This window comes from Lissotriton helveticus, chromosome 1_1, assembly GCF_964261635.1.
Source record: "Lissotriton helveticus chromosome 1_1, aLisHel1.1, whole genome shotgun sequence".
Lineage (NCBI taxonomy): Eukaryota > Metazoa > Chordata > Amphibia > Caudata > Salamandridae > Lissotriton > Lissotriton helveticus.
The window spans coordinates 483,425,903-483,444,069 of record NC_136057.1 but is presented as its reverse complement, the minus strand read 5'-3'; the positions used below and the strand labels follow the sequence as shown (position 1 = coordinate 483,444,069).

Below are 18,167 nucleotides of genomic sequence, written 5' to 3'. Positions count from 1 at the left end.
GCGTTGCACTCTTTGATGTCGTGTTTTTCACTCAAGCACCACATGCAGATAGCATGAGGATCCGTACCCGACATCTAGCAAGCACAAGACCCACAAGATTTTAATCCCGAAGGCATAGAGAGCTCCGCACACTTTTTATGACAGAAACATCTTCACAGCAGGGCTGAAAAACGTCCAGAGATATGCTCCGCGCATACAGCACAGAAAAGAAGAAACTGCTGTCCACACGCCAGGATGGACTTGCATAGCTTCACTGATGTCACAACCGGAGTCAACATAATCACAGTGCTGTATGACGCCATCCCCAGACGTGCGGAGGTACAGCTGAAAAAGCTCCGGATCCAGTCGGATGCCTGGGGACAATTCAATTAATGGAAAGCTCCCTTGACCTAAGTAATGAGAAGCAGCGCTAGGCGCTGCTTCGTATTACTTAAAGGTGACTTTCCAGCGCCAAATAAGTTTTGAGCTAGAAAGTAAATTGCAAATAAACATTTTGCACCCATTTGTGTCCCTTTTGAGAAGCAATCCCAGCGCACATTTATAGTAAATAACCCCCATTCTTCTCCATGCACGGCAACAAAAGCACTCTTTTGGTGGAAATACACCACTGATAGCTAATCATATGCTGACATGCCAAAAATAGACTGATCTACATTCCAATCATCTGTGTGCTCTTCTCTTCACTTTTTCTGCTATGAACGGGAGCTCTGGCCATCAGCTAGACCTAAAATAATGGCTGGGAAATGTTTTCTGTATATCAATACACAGTAGGGGTTATAAATTCCATAGATACACTTCTTTTCCCACAAGTGTCAAAGTAGTTCTTTTTGGTCATATAGAGAAATATGTTAAATAGTAGGAGATAACTATGGTAGAGAAAATACAAAACCAAATGTACCAGTACCAGTGCTTTAAATGGAAAAAATAAGTGCAGGTACTCATTAGATTGAGTTAGGGGAGTGGCTAGTGGTCGGAGTTAGAGGCGGGGTGAGACATGATGATGGAAAACACTTTTATTGAGTATTCATTTTGCCCTTGACAGTTGTCCTAAACTTTCCATATGTGCAGATTAACATGTACATATGCTAATAAAGGGTGGTGTGAAGTACTTCTGGGAACAATGCAAGGAGCTTCTAAACCCTGAATGCAGCCAAGCCATTAACAGTACTATTAGCACTTTGAGGCTAAGAATCAATGTGCACCAGGACGGCATAGCATCATTAATAAGAAGCATTAGACTCATTTCTTTTCAAATACCTCATGGTTGTCCTGATTCCCTTCTTCTCTGATTTGGTTTCTCTCTCACACACAAACACACACACAACCAGGCAATCGCACACAAGCAACCAAACAAATACGCTCAGTCAATCTTCACATCTCTAATCTCTCGATCCCTCCCCCACTCACTTCTCTCCCATGTGTACCCATTTCACTCGCTGCCCCACTCTCACTACCACAGAGGTATTTTATAATCCTCTACTATCACTTTCTATTTCTAATCTGCCGTCTCTTCCATAGCTGTCTTGATGTCTTCCCCATCTCTGTCTGTGCTTACCCCTTCTGTCTCTATTCCCCTCCCCTTAAACTGTCCTCTGTTCATTTTATCCCTGCCGGCTCACTTTTCACCTTCTTTCACCCCATTCAGCTTCATCTTCCCTCAGGCACAAGCCCACAAGGCCGGAGAGCTTCCAGTGGCAGACAGTGAGCCCTGCAGGTTTGTGAGTATGCGCAGAGTGCAGAGGTCAGGGGAAGAACAATACTGGCCTCTGATGGGCAGGTCAGTAGACCTCCTCCCACCTCACCTGAGCTCCAGGCAGGCCGCGTAGGCCATTGCCACCTCGTTATCCCAGCCAATGTCCCAGCAGGAGGAGGAGGGTTGTGGTGGATTTGCAGGAGTAAGTGAGCCTCAGTGGGAGGCCAAGTGGTTAAATGGCACAGTCACTTATGCAAGCTCTCTTCCCTCCCACTAATCAGGCTGCATCCATCACTATGCCCCTGGCAGCTGATGTGCAATATCCTAACAAGACGACCCAGCATGAGGCCCAGCAGGGGGCAGTTGACGACAATGAGAGCTTCCATCTAGGATCTAAGCACTTGCCCCTGCGACAGGCCTCCAGTAGGCCTTTCATTTGAATGAGACAGACAGATGCCAAAACGGCAAACATGTGGCCAAATAAACGGGCCACAACTGGCCCCCAGGCGTCGGCCCAATATGAGTGCTAGTACGCTCATTGGCACTGGAGAAGTGCTAGTACTCAGCTTGGAAAAAACAAGAAGTGCCGGTACTCAGTACCTGTGAGTACCGGCCCATTTAAAGCACTGACCAGTACCTTTTGTAAAGGAAACCATATTTTAACACCCTGGCTGCACCAGTTGAGTTGATTTTTCACTGTTATTTCCATATAAGTATAAAATAGAATACAAATAGAAGAAAACAGGCGCACCTCAAAAAATACAAAAAATAAAAATAGGGCTAGCAGCCATAAAAAACCTAAAATGATTTAGTTGAAAATACACATCTTCATAAAAATAACACGTACTTTGGTGCAAATTGGCGCCCATAAATTCAACAGCATTTCTCAGGTCATTGTTGAACAATTAACATAAGTCCATAGCTGTGCATTATAGAATCATTCGGGCATTATTTTATTGCCGCCATGCAGCTACAAACTATAGCTCTCCTCAACTAGCGATTTAGAATAAAGTAAAAGCTCAATCAAAACCATTCGGCAGAAAGCAGTCAATATTATGACTGTATCTGGCCAAGCCACGTAAGCGAAAAGCTCAGATATTGCTCTAAAACTAGCATTGGATGTCCACGTTGGTGTAGAGGACACACAATTTTGTAACAGATAGAGCATTATAGTAATACATGGAGAAATTCCTATTGTAAATTTGTTACTAAGAAACAATTACCTAGCTCAAGTCTCCCTTTAGAAAATAGAACTATGCCTAACTCGTACAATACCAACCTTAAGTTGCTGGTAACAGTGCAATTAAATTCTTGGTAGATGCTTGCTCTTTCCCATGTGTCATCAACATCTTATCCAATCACAATGCTGCTTAAAATAACTAACCAGATATTCTCTACGAGCTTCTGGGTACACAGCAACTGCATTCCAAATCATACTCTTAATAGCATCATGCAAGTTTGGTCCTATTGAGATAATTTACTAAGCTCTTTTTTAACGCCAAAGATTGCCAGACAAGCTGGTTCACGAGTCAACTCTGCACTTAGCAGTTCCTGCCAGTGAGAATACATTCCTAAATGGTATACTTCCAGCACGGTTCAACTATTTGGACAAGCACCCGTTAAAAGCTCTAATAGCAATGTTTGGATGGGTTGAAGAATGAAGGTGAAATGTAACCATGATTACCATGATAATTTTAGAGCAGAAGGTTTTGCTAACTTATGAAAAAGCACCCTAAGGACGAAGTTCAAATTTGCTGTTCGTAGCTTCATTTTAGCGAAGCCATCTCTAGCAGTCATACACCTAAGTAGTTGGGAAGGAAACACTCTCAACAATAAAAAACACACATGTTCTCTTCTGCCCTCGTTGTATACCAAACATTAATCCCCTTCCCATACTGGTGTTAAACGCCATTTTGTTTGGCAAATTCAACCAATAAGAACGTGCAAAGACCAACAGCAATATACCCAAAGAGCAATATATTGTTATATATTTCATACTGGGACCCTTCCAAGTTTAGGAGAACAGGAGCATGGGGTCCTCAGATTGTCCCCCAGATCAGCAAAATCCAGGCAAAACAATAGAGGTGCATTTCTGTACCCCTGATTTGGCCCTTGGATTATGTGCATGTTCCTAGATTGTGTATTGCTGACCCCCCACCTTGGTCTGAACACAGGGATCCATGCAGATTTGAATTGCAATCAGTAATACAGTAAAAATTCACCATCAGGCAACTTTACCCCACAGTGTGTTTCTGCCAACCTGTTAAAATCTGTGTGGTAGTTCAGGCAACAGGAGTAGAGAGAAATGTTCCAAATGGGTTATTATATCGTTAATGATGTTCCCCAATTCATGGCACTGTACAACATACCACCACAACGTGATTTATTAAACACAATATTTGGCAAAAAAGATGAACACATAAATACTTACAGTCTGGTCAGAGATGGCAAAGAAGTAAATGAATTGGGATCAATGATTGCAATTTTATTCCAAGCTAAATCCCTGTGAACAGGAAATGAAACCATTACCAAAACATTGTGAGACAATTTCTCGATCCTTCCTTAGTATAAAAAAACAAAACATATATTGCAATCATTTTAGTTACTTATTTGATACAGTACAGATCTAGCCCCAAACCACAATGCACATTACAGAGAACATTTTACTGTAGCAGGATCCTCTTGGATGTGAGGAGGTGAAAAGTGTATTGGTTTTCCTTGAGACCCATTTGTAGCTGGGCTTAGACATTTTGGACACAATCACATACATTGCACTGGTGCTGTGAAATGTTAACAATGGCTCTGTGCACGTTTTCACCTGTAACAGGCAATTATTCAGAGTAATTTGCACCAATGACCAGTGTGGAAATGACATTTGCACCGTATAAACAGCTAAACAGCTCTTACAACAATACCTTTTCCACACATGTAAATATATGTATCTTTATGTATGTGTGTATGTATGTATATATATATATATATATATATATATATATATATATATATATAGTCCAAAAAGCCCAAAAGCTTGCGAGAGGTCACTTGACAGCGCTCCTGCCCTCAAGCATCATGTTGCAGCCTGCCTGGAAGTCCCGGTATTTGTTGAAATTTGATATATATATATATATATATATATATATATATATATATACACTGATTGAACAAAAACAAATGTTACAGAGACGTTATAGTTAGGTTCAGATATCACTTGTACAAAACCATAGAAATTCAGCAGTTGTAGTTACCTGAGCTGACTATAATGTATGTCCCCACAATGCGCTGCTTATGACCTCACATTTAACATCACTGATGAAATCTCAAATTACAGCACTAACTGGTGACTGCCTCTGCAGATTTGGTTCTTGTCCAGGATACTGGAATGGCTCGGGCCCGCCTCCGAGACCAGACATCGCAAGGGCGGCTGCAACGTGGTATGTGACTTCACTTAGGGCAGGGTGCACTGTCATCCCTGTCCCTGCCCTGTGGAGTCTGGTACTTGGCGGCAGGTACAGTTGGGGACCCGAGGAGGCTTCTGGATTTTAATTCAGCAGGATATAGGCTTCTGCTGCCACCACGATCAGTCCTACACTTCGCAAGCCCACATGGACAGAAATCTACTTTCCCCTAAGCAGCACTGACCCGGTAATTGAATTCTGGGACTGGTAGTCCCGATGGACTTCCCGTGGTGAGCAGTCATTGGTCGGGGGAGGAGCGAGATCCCGCCACTGGGATTGGCACAGGACTGTTATAAAACAGGTGACAGAAGCCGCCTGAACATTAAAGGCATTGGAAGAAGGCCGACTGGGGCCGAAATGCATCATGCCATTTGTTTGAATAAAGAAGCTTCCTTTTATCCCCGTTGTGGCCTATGCTCTTTGTTGTGAAGAGGGTGGAGTGATGTTTCTTCGCGTCAACCAGAGACGCGCTACAGAGGCTCCCGTCCTGCAAGTTGGTCCGGACGTCACTGGTGACTGCCTCTGCAGATTTGGTTCTTGTCCAGGATACTGGAATGGCCCGGGCCCGCCTCCGAGACCAGACATCGCAAGGGCGGCTGCAACATGGTATGTGACTTCACTTAGTGCAGGGTGCACTGTCATCCCTGTCCCTGCCCTGTGGAGTCTGGTACTTGGCGGCAGGTACGGTTGGGGACCCGAAGAGGCTTCTGGATTTTAATTCAGCAGGATATAGGCTTCTGCTGCCACCGCGATCAGTCCTGCACTTCGCAAGACCACATGGACAGAAATCTACTTTCCCCTAAGCAGCACGACCCGGTAATTGAATTCTGGGAATGGTAGTTCCGATGGACTTCCCGTGGTGAGCAGTCATTGGTCGGGGGAGGAGCGAGATCCCGCCACTGGGATTGGCACAGGACTGTTATAAAACAGGTGACAGAAGCCGCCTGAACATTAAAGGCATTGGAAGAAGGCCGAAATGCATTATGCCATTTGTTTAAATAAAGAAACGTCCTTTTATCCCCGTTGTGGCCTCTGCTCTTTGTTGTGAAGAGGGTGGATTGATATATATATATAATTCTGTTCGCTGGAGGATGCTTTGGATATTTTCGCATCAGCCAGAGACGCGTTAAGGAGCCCCGCTCTGTGAAGTTGGCTAGAGGTATCACTGGCGTTCTGCTCTGCAGCTTGTGTTTTGCCCGAGGTATCGGATTGCTCCAGCCCACCCCCTAAGTGCCGGTTCAGCAAGGGACACTGCCAGCTGGCAGCTCGTGACTTCACGAGGCGCGCTGATTTACTTAGATCAGCCCATGACCCGGCGGACCTGCTCCAGGGAGGTTAGAGCGTATGCAGGGACCCAGGGGAGCCGGAGGACCCTCATTGACTTTTGGATTCAGCGCGCCTGGCTCCGCATCACACTATGTCGACATGGATTTTCCACCAGAAGCCCCCACGCATCACCGACCCAGGGATGTTGGATTCTGGGAGTTGTAGGAAATTTTCACCTACAGCAGGTGAGCGATCACATGATTGGGGAGGTGTGTCCTGTCAACTACAGGAGGACTGCAGAACTATTTTAAGCAGAGGCGCTGTACCGATTCCAGAGTAGCAGTGGCGTCTGAGGAAGGCTACGATGCCGACATATATTATGCCTGTACTGCTGTCCAATTAAAGGCTTTTCCTGGAACCCTGTGTGGCCCCTTCCTTCTGTTCGCTGGAGGATGCTTTGGAGATATATATATATATATATATATATATATATATATATATATATATACACTGATTGAACAAAAACAAATGTTACAGAGACGTTAAAGTTAGGTTCAGATATCACTTGTACTAAACCATAGAAATTCAGCAGTTGTAGTTACCTGAGCTGTCTATAATGTATGTCCCCACAATGCGCTGCTTATGTCTTCACATTTAACATCACTGATGAAATCTCAAATTACAGCACTAATTACATCATCCACAGACCCACTCACACCTCCATAGAACCTCTCATAAATCCCACTCCCACACAACCACTCACAGACCCATACCAGTACTCACACACACATTCACTGATCCATAGAACCACTCACACATCCACTCACCCATACAGCCACTCACACAACCACAAACTCACCCATACAGCCATTTCCATTAGTCCCATAGGGTCAGGGTACAACGAGCCTGACACCTTTAATCACTTACGGCACTTACACCATATGGCTAGATCACCAAAAGATCTCCAACAAAGTGACCCTTCGGGGGACCTGTAGGGCATTGCTGCGCCGGCCCGATGAGGAGCACCGCAGCATGATGAAGCATAACATCCTTCAGGGTGTGTGAGGGCATCAAGTAAGAGTCCCTCCGACTCCCTCCTATCTCCCTAAAACAACTCCTACCTAATAATGCTCTCAGGAACAGTGACTCTCCTTAGTGATTTAATGTTTGTTTCCTACCAGGAACAACAGAAATGTTCTGTGAGACAAGCTATAGGGATGTGAAAATATGCGTCTATTAACTCTAGTTTGCACCTCCACTCTTTTTTTCTCAAGTGTGGCTAAAATTGGTAAAGAGCTAACATCCAAAACCTTTCCTTTTTGATGAATCTTTATGCGTATTGCAGATCTAATATGGGTCTATATTCTCGTTTTGTTACTTTTTTATTATGAGAAAGACTTGGAGTACACACCTAGACCTTTTTTGCTAGCTGGAACGGATTTGATGGCTCTTTTCTTTAGGATGATGGATATTTCTTTTCTGAGTATACATAGCTGCAGCTTTGTAGTTGGCTTTGGTGGAATCGGAAGTGGAATGGATTTGAAATGTAGAAAACATCCATGAGCTGCAATATTTAGTACTCACTTGTGTTTTGTGATTAAAGTTTATTCAGCCATATGCAAATATACTCTTCACCCCTCTGGCGAGGTTCACAGTGGAGGGGGTATTATGTTGTCACTGACTTGTCCTGGACAACTCTCTTCTTCAAAAAGACGGACATTTCATAAGGGTTCTTTTTGTTTTTTTCATGACCTGCATTAATATGGATATCGCTGAGACTGTGCATACTATTTCTGCTATTTTTGGAGTGTGTAAGGCCAACAAGAGAGTAAAGCCTATGATGGTAATAGCTTCAAGATCTGTATCCTAGCCTGAAAAATTAATTTCTTTCTTCTAACCCAACTGCTTTTATGTTTCTGCCTTGTTCTTCATTTTTTGCATTTCCTCCTTTGTTTGCTGGCCGAACAGAGATTTTCGTGAATACTTCACACGATTCGATGTTGAAGCATTCAACATCGAGTGAAAAAGAACAAATACGTTGATCACCCTTGCCATTGATGATGTGGAAGTTTCAATTCTCAACAAGCATGTCAGGATCCCCATTTCCATCTGTAGACTCTCTACAATTGTCAGTTTCATTACATTCACCAACACGTGTTGCATCAAAAGAGTGCGAATTCTATGAAGTTTGATACCTCCTCATTTACTACCACACAAAAAAAGAGAGTGGAGGCTTTATCAAACCTTTTTTCTCCAGCTTCCCATCCAATTATGCCAGATCCTCATCCTTAGTCTCATCATCATTAAGTAACCATTAAAACCAATAATACCCATTGAGGATCCACTACAAGAGCCTCTTAGATCTTTAAATCTACCAGGATCTTGTGTCATTCGAATTGGAAGCCTACTATATAACAGCAGAATTGCAATGACTTGATCCCATGGTTAAGTCCTTCTTTCTCCCCTAAGAAGTGGTTTGTCACCGATTTCTTTGAGAAAGACCACAATTGCAGAATGTTTATTCAGTGTGGGGGTTCACTACAAAATGGTGCATCATGCTTGTTGGTCACTGCACTGCACAGCACTGCTGGCGCAGGTAGCTCCAAAGATTCAACCTACCTCAAACATATGCACCGGAGCTACACATTTGGGTACTGTGCAGAGTGCTGCCCTAATCATAAATTCATTATATGACTTGAACCAATGCAGGAGTCATACAGATTGGTTAGCTATATGATTCTGGTAATCTGATATCCTTTAATGATCTGCAGCATGAAACATCAGTCCTGCCGGGTCAATTTCTGAGACAAGTGGCCATAACATCTCTCTGGGAACCATCTGAAGTGAAGCCTGACATGGATCATACCCTTCAAGGCATATGTCAATCCACCTTTGTAAGTTAGGGGAGAGGATGTGGCCTTATGGCTAGAACGGTCGACGCCGAAGCTGAGGAAACAGGCACGAGTCTCTGCAACAATGCTCAACATCCTGTGATTCTCGGCAAATCACTTAACCTTTCTGTGCCTAACAAAAATGAATGTGTCCATCTGTAACGAAACAGGTGCTCATGTAAAGCTCTCTGATACCCGATATCTTCGGGTCGAGTTCGCGCAATATAAAACTCCCCCCCCCCAAAAAGAAAAGGTCACTCCGTAGCATCAACATTGCGGATTCCCAGCTAGTCCCGAGCTCAGGACTAGCTGGGAATCCGATCTCAAGGTGTCTCTAACGTCCGGGGGGGGGGGGATGAGGCTGTGACTGCACTTCGATCTGTAAGGGGATATTTCTAGGAAGGCACGGCTGGAATTTTTACAATTCAATTATTTGCACTGTACATATTTATCAATGTTATACAAGATGTTTCCCGTAATACCTGATAAATGATCCATATTTACGCCCTGATGCAACGTTTATCAGTCAATACTAGAACAAGATAAAGAATCTAATTTCTACCTGGATGAACAGGGATCCTTTATTTGACCCTGAGATCTGCTTACTTAGTTACAGCCATAATGCCTAGTAGCACTACCTAACCTAGGATGCATGTTACATATACATAGTTACTATTGCTTATGACACTGAACAGTTCATTTATATACTTCATCTAAGCATCATAACCAATATATGTGTGTATCATATTTTGTTCGTGAAAACAATAAAAACAAATATAAACAAACCTTTAAACCCATTGCCAAGAGTGGTTTCAAGACAAACCTCAATGTTTCCAATAAGAAAGAGAAGGCCAACTCCTTCTCACTCTTCAAGCCATTCTTCAGAAAAAAGAAGGCACAGATCTCCAACAAGATCAATAACATTGTTCACATCAACAGATGACACTACATCATATACAGTACATTCACCAGTGGCATCCCCCTTAGATCTTCTACTGTAGATGAAATCACTACCTTCTAAGGGGTCTTGGTTAGAGGGGCTTCTTAGCTGAATATCCTTAAGATGCTCCACTGCCTACTGCATCGATAAGACTGGAAACCCTACAAAATATAGCGGCTTCTAAGCTCCTTTTGCCCTTGGTTCCAAGTCTGCTAGAAATAGGGAGGAAATATTTTCCTACACCTGCCACAATAAAAGCAGCTACACCAAAACTGCCTAGCAAATATAAACCTCAGCATGACCTGAATGTTTGAGGTCAGAACCTAAACCAGACTCAGTTATAGTAACGTCTGTAAGAAAAAGACATGGGTCAGCTCCGGAAACAACAACTCTAGAGTGAGAAAGTAAGTATATTGAGGCTCTTTCCCAAGAAGTATACAGAACAGGTGCCACACATCTGGAAAATGTGAGATTTGTGAAGAAATGCAGTCTTCCTTGAAGATCTTCCAAAAACAGAATCAGTAGGATTACATCAAGATGCTGCAAGAAAATGTTTAGCTAACCAAATAATTAGTGATGCTGTAGACTCAACAGAACTTGGCATTTCTATGGCATATCCATAAGAAGATCCACATGGCTTCATTTAACCACTCTAGAACCTAAGGCACAATTAAAAATCATGAACTTGCCTTTTTCTGAAAAACAGTTAAAGAGGGAGATGTTTCCTTAAATACGGCATCCCCTTTACACATCTATTTACTCACCCTACCCCTCTTCCACAGTTAACTAACAGCACCCACATTTTAAAATAGTAATCATTTTGGTAGACAAACATTATACTGAATCCTGTGGGCACTCCTGCTCTACGCTTTTTGTGCAGTGGTGGTTCGGTGCCTAAAGAGGACTGAAAACAGGCACACGACTAGGGGCTGTGTGCAGCCAGGTTTGGGTACCAGCGTAGCGTTCGGGACAAGTCCCGGCCGCGAGGATAACCCCCTTGCGCAGTGGAGTTATAAACAACTTTATAATTAGATGTTAAAACAAGGAACTAAGGTACAAAAAAACACTGAAATATGTCAGTTGTAGTACAGTGTATATATGGATATGCAAACTTGTTTCAATAAAATCAAACTTTATTAGAACTTTTAACAACAAGCACACATACTTCATTTAGGAAATGTAAATGACACATCATAAAAGCATACTAAATCGACCTCAAAGGACAGGCAATTTGACTTTGACAGTGCTTTGCTGAACCTTTCCCAAAGTGTTACTTGGAAGTTTACTAGTTTTGGGCTTCTAGTGAAGATAATCTGATGGAAAATTCTTGAATAGTATGCAAGTACCACATTTTAACAATCAGAAGTATACATTGGCCTGAATTCAGCCTATCCAGATTATGTGCCAGGGGAGTGGCAAGGTGTCTTGCCCTGGGCTGCCAACATCTAAGTAAACCACGCTGGGACATAGGTTACACTCATCACTGTGACAAACTGTCAGTGATAAAGAATCTTCAGAGGAAATAAATAATTTAATATAATTTATTCTGCAGTTAATTGAAACAATTACACTAACAGAAGACATAAAAATAGTAAGCACAAAAACCAAAGTAAATGAAGATCTATTCTAAACATACTTGTAACAATGTTTAAAAGCATGTTTTAGGAGGAGAAAAGGTGTGCTTGTTTGTAAAATTAAAAAGTTATAAAAATAAAGTAGTTGTACTCACAGAGAGCGTAGGGCATTCAATTCCTGAAACATGTGGTTTGTTATCTCTTGGATCTTGTTGTGTCGCAAGACGCTAAAAAGTCAAGCAAACATCAGATCAACATCTAGGGAGCCAGTATTATTACTTATGAGAATAAATCATTTTCTTGGGGTTCAATTATAAAACATTGACTTTTTCATGTAATGAACAAAAAACATCAACTTACTTCTACAATAGCCTAGAGAACAAAGCAAGCATTTCACAGCAGGAATCCAGAAATAGCTATCAATGTATAATACTACTACATTTCTTTAGGTCTGGCTTGATAGTGCAGCTGTCTCCAGACCTTGAGTGATAAACAGGAAAAAGACTTTCGAAAAGCACTACAGAGAGGGGCTTTGGCTCTACTCAGATGTTGATGGACACGGCTGCAGTATTTGATTAGGCTGTGCTTCCACCAAAGTAGATTTTTTTTATTCCTGTAGGCTGTTAGGGGGTTTCTCCCCACCTAATATGGCTGCCACATTACAACGTAGAGGCAGGCAAAAGGAAACCCTTGATAATGAGATAATACCATTGAGTGAGAGGGGTTTACCTTCAGCTAAAATAGCCCCCTTATTAATAAGGTACTACACAAAGGCAGCAGTAGTTCTATGTCTGGCTCAAGGAGTTATACACGCCTTTTGTTGTATTGTGATGCATTGCGTGAAGCATAGTTGTTTTCTTTTGATGTTACTGTCAATACATTCTTTTCTGCCTGGATGCACTGTTGTCGAGTGAGGCATTCCCCTATGGATTGCTGACTGGGCAGCAGTGTCTCCGGTTGCTCTTACTTTTCTCTTCGTGGGCTTGTATCACAATTATTGGATTTACAATGAATACTCTACTTGATATTCTACAACTAGTGTGAAAGCTTCCTTCTACCACCTCCGTTACCACACAATATTGGCAACAAGGAGGAAACATCCATCTTTCTCTAAGGCCACAAAAGGATTTATACATTGCATTTCCAGCCAGTTGTGTGGTTTTTGGGAGCACCATTTTCGTTACATCAACCTGGCTAAGTCTCATCCAGATTATGGGATGTAAATAAAAATGCTATTAATTACAACTATTGGCTCAAATTGAGAGGCTCACAGCTAGTCCCCCCTGATCTATTTAGATTTCAAATGTAGTCGTCCTGTCGTAATTTGGCAGTACCTGAGTTAGCGTTAAGCTCAGCTACATGAACATTTCTGTTAACTTGACTAAACGTGCGGGGGGCCATTTTGTATTCGGTGGCTTCCATTTTGTATGAACATGCGGCCTCGTGGTCAGCGTGCCCTTTCGTCCTTCCTTCATGCCAATGAACCTTTACCCTGCCAAGCAACAGGCTATTTTTAGTAATGGTCAGTCTCACGCATGCATACATCTGATCTTTGGACTAGAGAGTGGTCACTCCTTAGGAATGTTCCTCCCAACTGACCAGTGGTATGAAACCCCTCCCACATGTTGGCTGTGTTCCAAAAATGCCCTTATATGTACCTAAAACTGTTCTAATGTATACCACCTACCTTTTTATTGCTGTTAAACTGTATAAAAGAGGTCGCGCACAGATGTTCGGTGTGATACTTCTTGCATTGCCGAAGGGTGCTGTAGGAATGTACCACCACCCCATGGGGTCCTAATAAACTTGTCTCTTTGCATTTTCAGTTTCCGTGCCAACTTCTGTTTTATGGTGTCCGAGTGTTTCTGCAAGTATGTAGACCTGATAGAACCCGATACCACAATTGGCGACCACGAAGGGACTCATCGGCGACTCGGATGCCCGAAGGAGAGGTCACGACGAAGGATTGGAAACTCGCTATGGACGCGTACGCTGCCACTGAGTGACCCGAGTCTTGGTACCCACGGTGTTTTTCCTTTCCTTCTGATCTGACCTTCCAGGTGGCGCCGGTCCCCGACTGAGATTCTGATTGTTTGGCTTGTCGTGTAGTGCCTGTTTTGGCTGATTCGGCTACGGAACTTGTCAGTTAGAATCTGGACATTTTTGAAGATATTTGGTAAGCTTATGTTTGGTAAGGTAGTCTATTGACACTTACTGTGGCTTTTTGAATTTGAATTTGAATTTGTATGAGTTAGCTAACGTTTGGACCTATGATTTGAATTATATGTGGAGTGCACCTCACATAGGCAGGCATGTAGGGATATTTCTCTGCTTTTGAATTTGTTTGAACGGCACATTGTGCATACGTACCCTTAAGTGCCATTTTATGTAATATCGCGTTTTTTCCGTGATATTTTGAACATGCCTGTCCTCAGCACACTCCGAGGAATGTGCTGCTTTGGAAATGGTACCACTTATCGATTAAATGAATCTCAGCCGGCTCCCCCAGAGGGGACTCCTAATCGCGAAATGTACATTAAATTTGGCCTTCCTCCCATAATGTATAGCACGTTATGGCACAAATACACTAAACCTGATCGTGAGTTGCAATGGCCACTACATGGGTCATTCGACTTGCGAAAAGTCCAGTATGTAGAACAGTGTTTGTTTCAGCGCAGGTCTAGACAGGATATGTTTGATTGTGTGCGTATGTGGGAGAAAGCGGTGCGTGAACGAATGAAGCGTGCAGAAGCCTTGGCGGACAAAGAGCAGCGAAAGGCTGCTCGGGATAAAGCTTTACAGCTAGAGGAGAAGGAATTGCAGGAACAGAAAGAGAAAGAGAGTCGAGAACGTAACTTGCAGGTTAATGGTCAGTTTCCTATTAGACGTCCTCTTTATCCTGTCTTTACTAATGAATTAGATGATTTTTCATTGTTAGATCGTTGTCCGCCTCCGTATGTTCAGCCTACGGCTCCGGATGAGGACTTGGACGAGGATAGCCAGGATAAACAGCGTACCAGGTTACATACCGAGCGTATGACGGAATTACGTTTGATTGCTCGTAAACTAAACAGTGATATTATAACTGTGTCAGGGGTTAATGATCTTATGAATCAGTGGTCTGACAAGGAACGGTTGTATTTTTTAAATCATTTTACAGATGAAGTTGTTGAGCGGTTTAGAAAACACTCTCCTGAGTTGGAACCTAAGGATATATCAGTTGGTCGTGAGAATTTTCGTAAAGGTATTTTTGCTCTTTCAGATGCGGACGAATTCTTCCGGCGGTTGGTTCAGTTACGAGATGAGGCGACACGATTGTGAGCGGCGAACAAGACATCAGAGCAATCAGCGGCTGGATTGACGGAAAATACCCGAGTGTGCCCTATTTATGGATCAGATAAGAGTGTTGCAATTAATGTTTTGCCTATGCGGGAAGCTGCACCTTTGTATGTCCCTCCTAAAGGGGATGGTACGGATGAGGATAAGACGTCTAAGGATTCAAAGGGCTATTTTATATATAATTGGGTTTATACGCCATGGAATAGAGCAGATGTTATGGCACTTAAGAATGCTTTGCCTGACCCCCGTAAAAATTCAGCAGCTTTCTATGAAGGTGTGGAGGGTGCTATTTCTTTGTGTATTATGACGTTAGTTGATATTGATCTTTTCTTTGGGCTGATATTGCCTCCTGATATGTGGAGGATGATTCGTAAGTTTGACGATCGAACGATATTAGGTGCAGATTGGAAGGACATAGTGAGAGCTGATTCAGATAGGGAACCTGCATGTAAACCGTGTCAGTTGATTTTAGATTTGCCAACAGCTATCTTGAATAAATTAAAAACGCTTGTCCCTCCTAAGAAGATAGATTGGACAGTGTTAGCGTCGTGTAAGCAGAAGCCAGACGAATCGGTTTCTGATTTCTTTTCACGTTTTGAGGAAGCATTCCATGATTACAGTGGTCAATCATTAACAGAGGACACGGGCAGGCACTTATTCGTAGATAAGTATGTGGCTAATCTCCTACCGGAGATTGCAAAACGATTAAAGGCTAGTGAAAGTTCATGGACCACGGCAACGCCTGCCTCCTTATTAACTATGGCTCAGTATTATGAACGTCAGGAACTAGAGGCTAAAGAAAGTAGTGATAAGAAAGCAAAGGACTTAAAGACGAAAGTGATGTTGGCACAGGTTTGTGCTACGCAATCGAGAGGGAACGATAGGGGTAGACGAGGATCGTACGTTACGTCTCCCCCTCGTTCCGACATTTCTGAGGATCAGCGTGCATACTGTAAGCAGTTTGGACATTGGCTCGCAGATTGTCCGGTACTTCGTGAACAGCGTAGTCAGAGGGGTCGAGGAAGTGGAAGGTCACGGAATAGTTATTCAGGACCAAGAGGTGGAGCGAATGATCGTGGTAGGTTTGAAGAGAGGGGTCGTGGTCAGGTTGAACATAATACTTTTGATCGGCGGAATCAATACCAGATAGCTGGAGGAGAAAATACTGAGTCACAGGATAATAGATATGCATAGGATTGCGTAGGATGGGGTGTGGAATCGGTTGAAGTACCAGTCGATCAAAGGGGTCCATATATATCAGCACATGTTTTGGGTTCTACTGATCAGTTTCTGGTCGACACAGGAGCTACTCGAAGTGCTCTGTCTAAACACTTGGTTTCAAGGGCTCCCCTGTCTGGGTCATTTTGAATGAAAACTACCCAGAAATTGAGAGATCGTGCCTCATGCAAGAGGCCGACGCATTAGCTTCCCTTCCAAGTACGTTATGGGCTACTTCCGATACTGATGTGGGTCAAATGATTATTCCTCCTGTGCGCATTACTGTGAAGGAGGGAGCGGTTTTACCTCGTGTTCCTCAGTACAAGATCTCTAGAGAAGGCGAAATAGCTTTGATACATATTGTGAATGACTTGATAACGGCAGGGGTGGTGGAGGAAGTTCCCTATAATGTTTGCAACAGTCCAATTCTTCCGATCCTAAAGAAAGACACAGATACTAAGATCTATCGTTTTATTATTGATTTGAGGGAAATTAATAAGATAGTTGTACCGCAGTATCCAGTAGTATCTGACATTACCACTTTACTTACTTTGGTTCCACCCACGGCTACTACATTTACAGTGATTGATTTGAAAAACGCTTTCTTTTCAATCCCTATTCATCCTGATAGCCGATATTTGTTCGGCTTTACATTAAATAATAAATCTTATAGATTTTGTCGAGTTCCTCAAGGTTACACAGAAAGTCCTAGCATTTACAGTCAGGCTTTGAAAAGACAACTTGATTCATTTGATCTGCAGTCTGGGGTGGCACTAATCCAATATGTTGATGACATTCTGCTTGCAGCAGACACACAGGAACAATGCGAGGAGAGTACACTCTCCCTGCTTTCTTTCCTTGCGGAACACAATCACAAGGTTTCGCGGAAGAAGCTACAATATTGTAGACCAAAGGTGACATATGTTGGTCATCTTTTGTCTAAGGAGGGACGTGCATTAACATCAGACCGAATTCAAGCAATCTTAGATACACCAGTCCCTTGCACGCAGAAGGATGTTCGTGCTTTCATAGGTTTGACGTCCTTCTGTAGGCAATGGATACTAGGATTTTCGTACATTGTAAAACCTTTGTTAGCATTGCTGTCCAAAACTGCACCACTCCCCCTCGAATGGACGGACGAATGTCAAAATGCTTTTGAACAATTGAGACAAGCTCTTTGTTCTGCGCCAGTGTTAGGTACACCAGATTATACAAAGCTCTTTACATTGTATGTACATGAGAAGGATGGGTGCGCATTGTCAGTCTTGGTACAGTTACACGGAGATAAACAGAGGTCTTGCGCATACTTTTCAGCGGTACTCGATCCTGTGGCTCGAGGACTGCCTGGATGCCTTCGAGCAGTTGCAGCAACAGCAGTAGCTATACGGCAGAGTGAGGGAATAGTTTTGTCACACAAATTGTTGGTGTTAGTTCCCCATGCAGTAGATGCTTTGCTGAACCAAACGAAAACGCAACATCTAACCAGTGCCCGTTTAACGGGATACGAATTAACACTGTTGGCGCCACACATTACATTGAAGAGGTGCGCCACTTTGAATCCCGCTACTTTATTGCCATATCTGGTTACTGAGACCCAGGAGGAAGAACAACATGATTGTGTTTTTCTGACTGACGAACAAACAAAGGGTCGTGTCGATTTACAGGACACGCCACTTCCTGATGTAGATGGGGAACTGTGGGTTGATGGATCGTGTGTGAGATTGCCAGATGGTACGGCTTCCGCAGCCTATGCGATCACGACACTTAAGACAGTGGTAGAAACAGCACGAA

General features: G+C 43.0%; 1 protein-coding gene across 1 annotated transcript in view; it reads right to left on the bottom strand.

Moving 5' to 3' along the window:
* The window catches only part of LGR5 (leucine rich repeat containing G protein-coupled receptor 5), a 1,130,716-nt gene that overhangs the window by 239,756 nt on the left and 872,793 nt on the right, over positions 1-18,167 (bottom strand). The window contains exons 13-14 of the mRNA XM_078673922.1: positions 11,975-12,046; positions 4,125-4,196 (exon numbers count right to left, since the gene is read on the bottom strand). Of these exons, the coding sequence (XP_078530048.1) occupies positions 4,125-4,196; positions 11,975-12,046 (144 nt within the window). The remainder of the gene's footprint in view (positions 1-4,124; positions 4,197-11,974; positions 12,047-18,167) is intronic.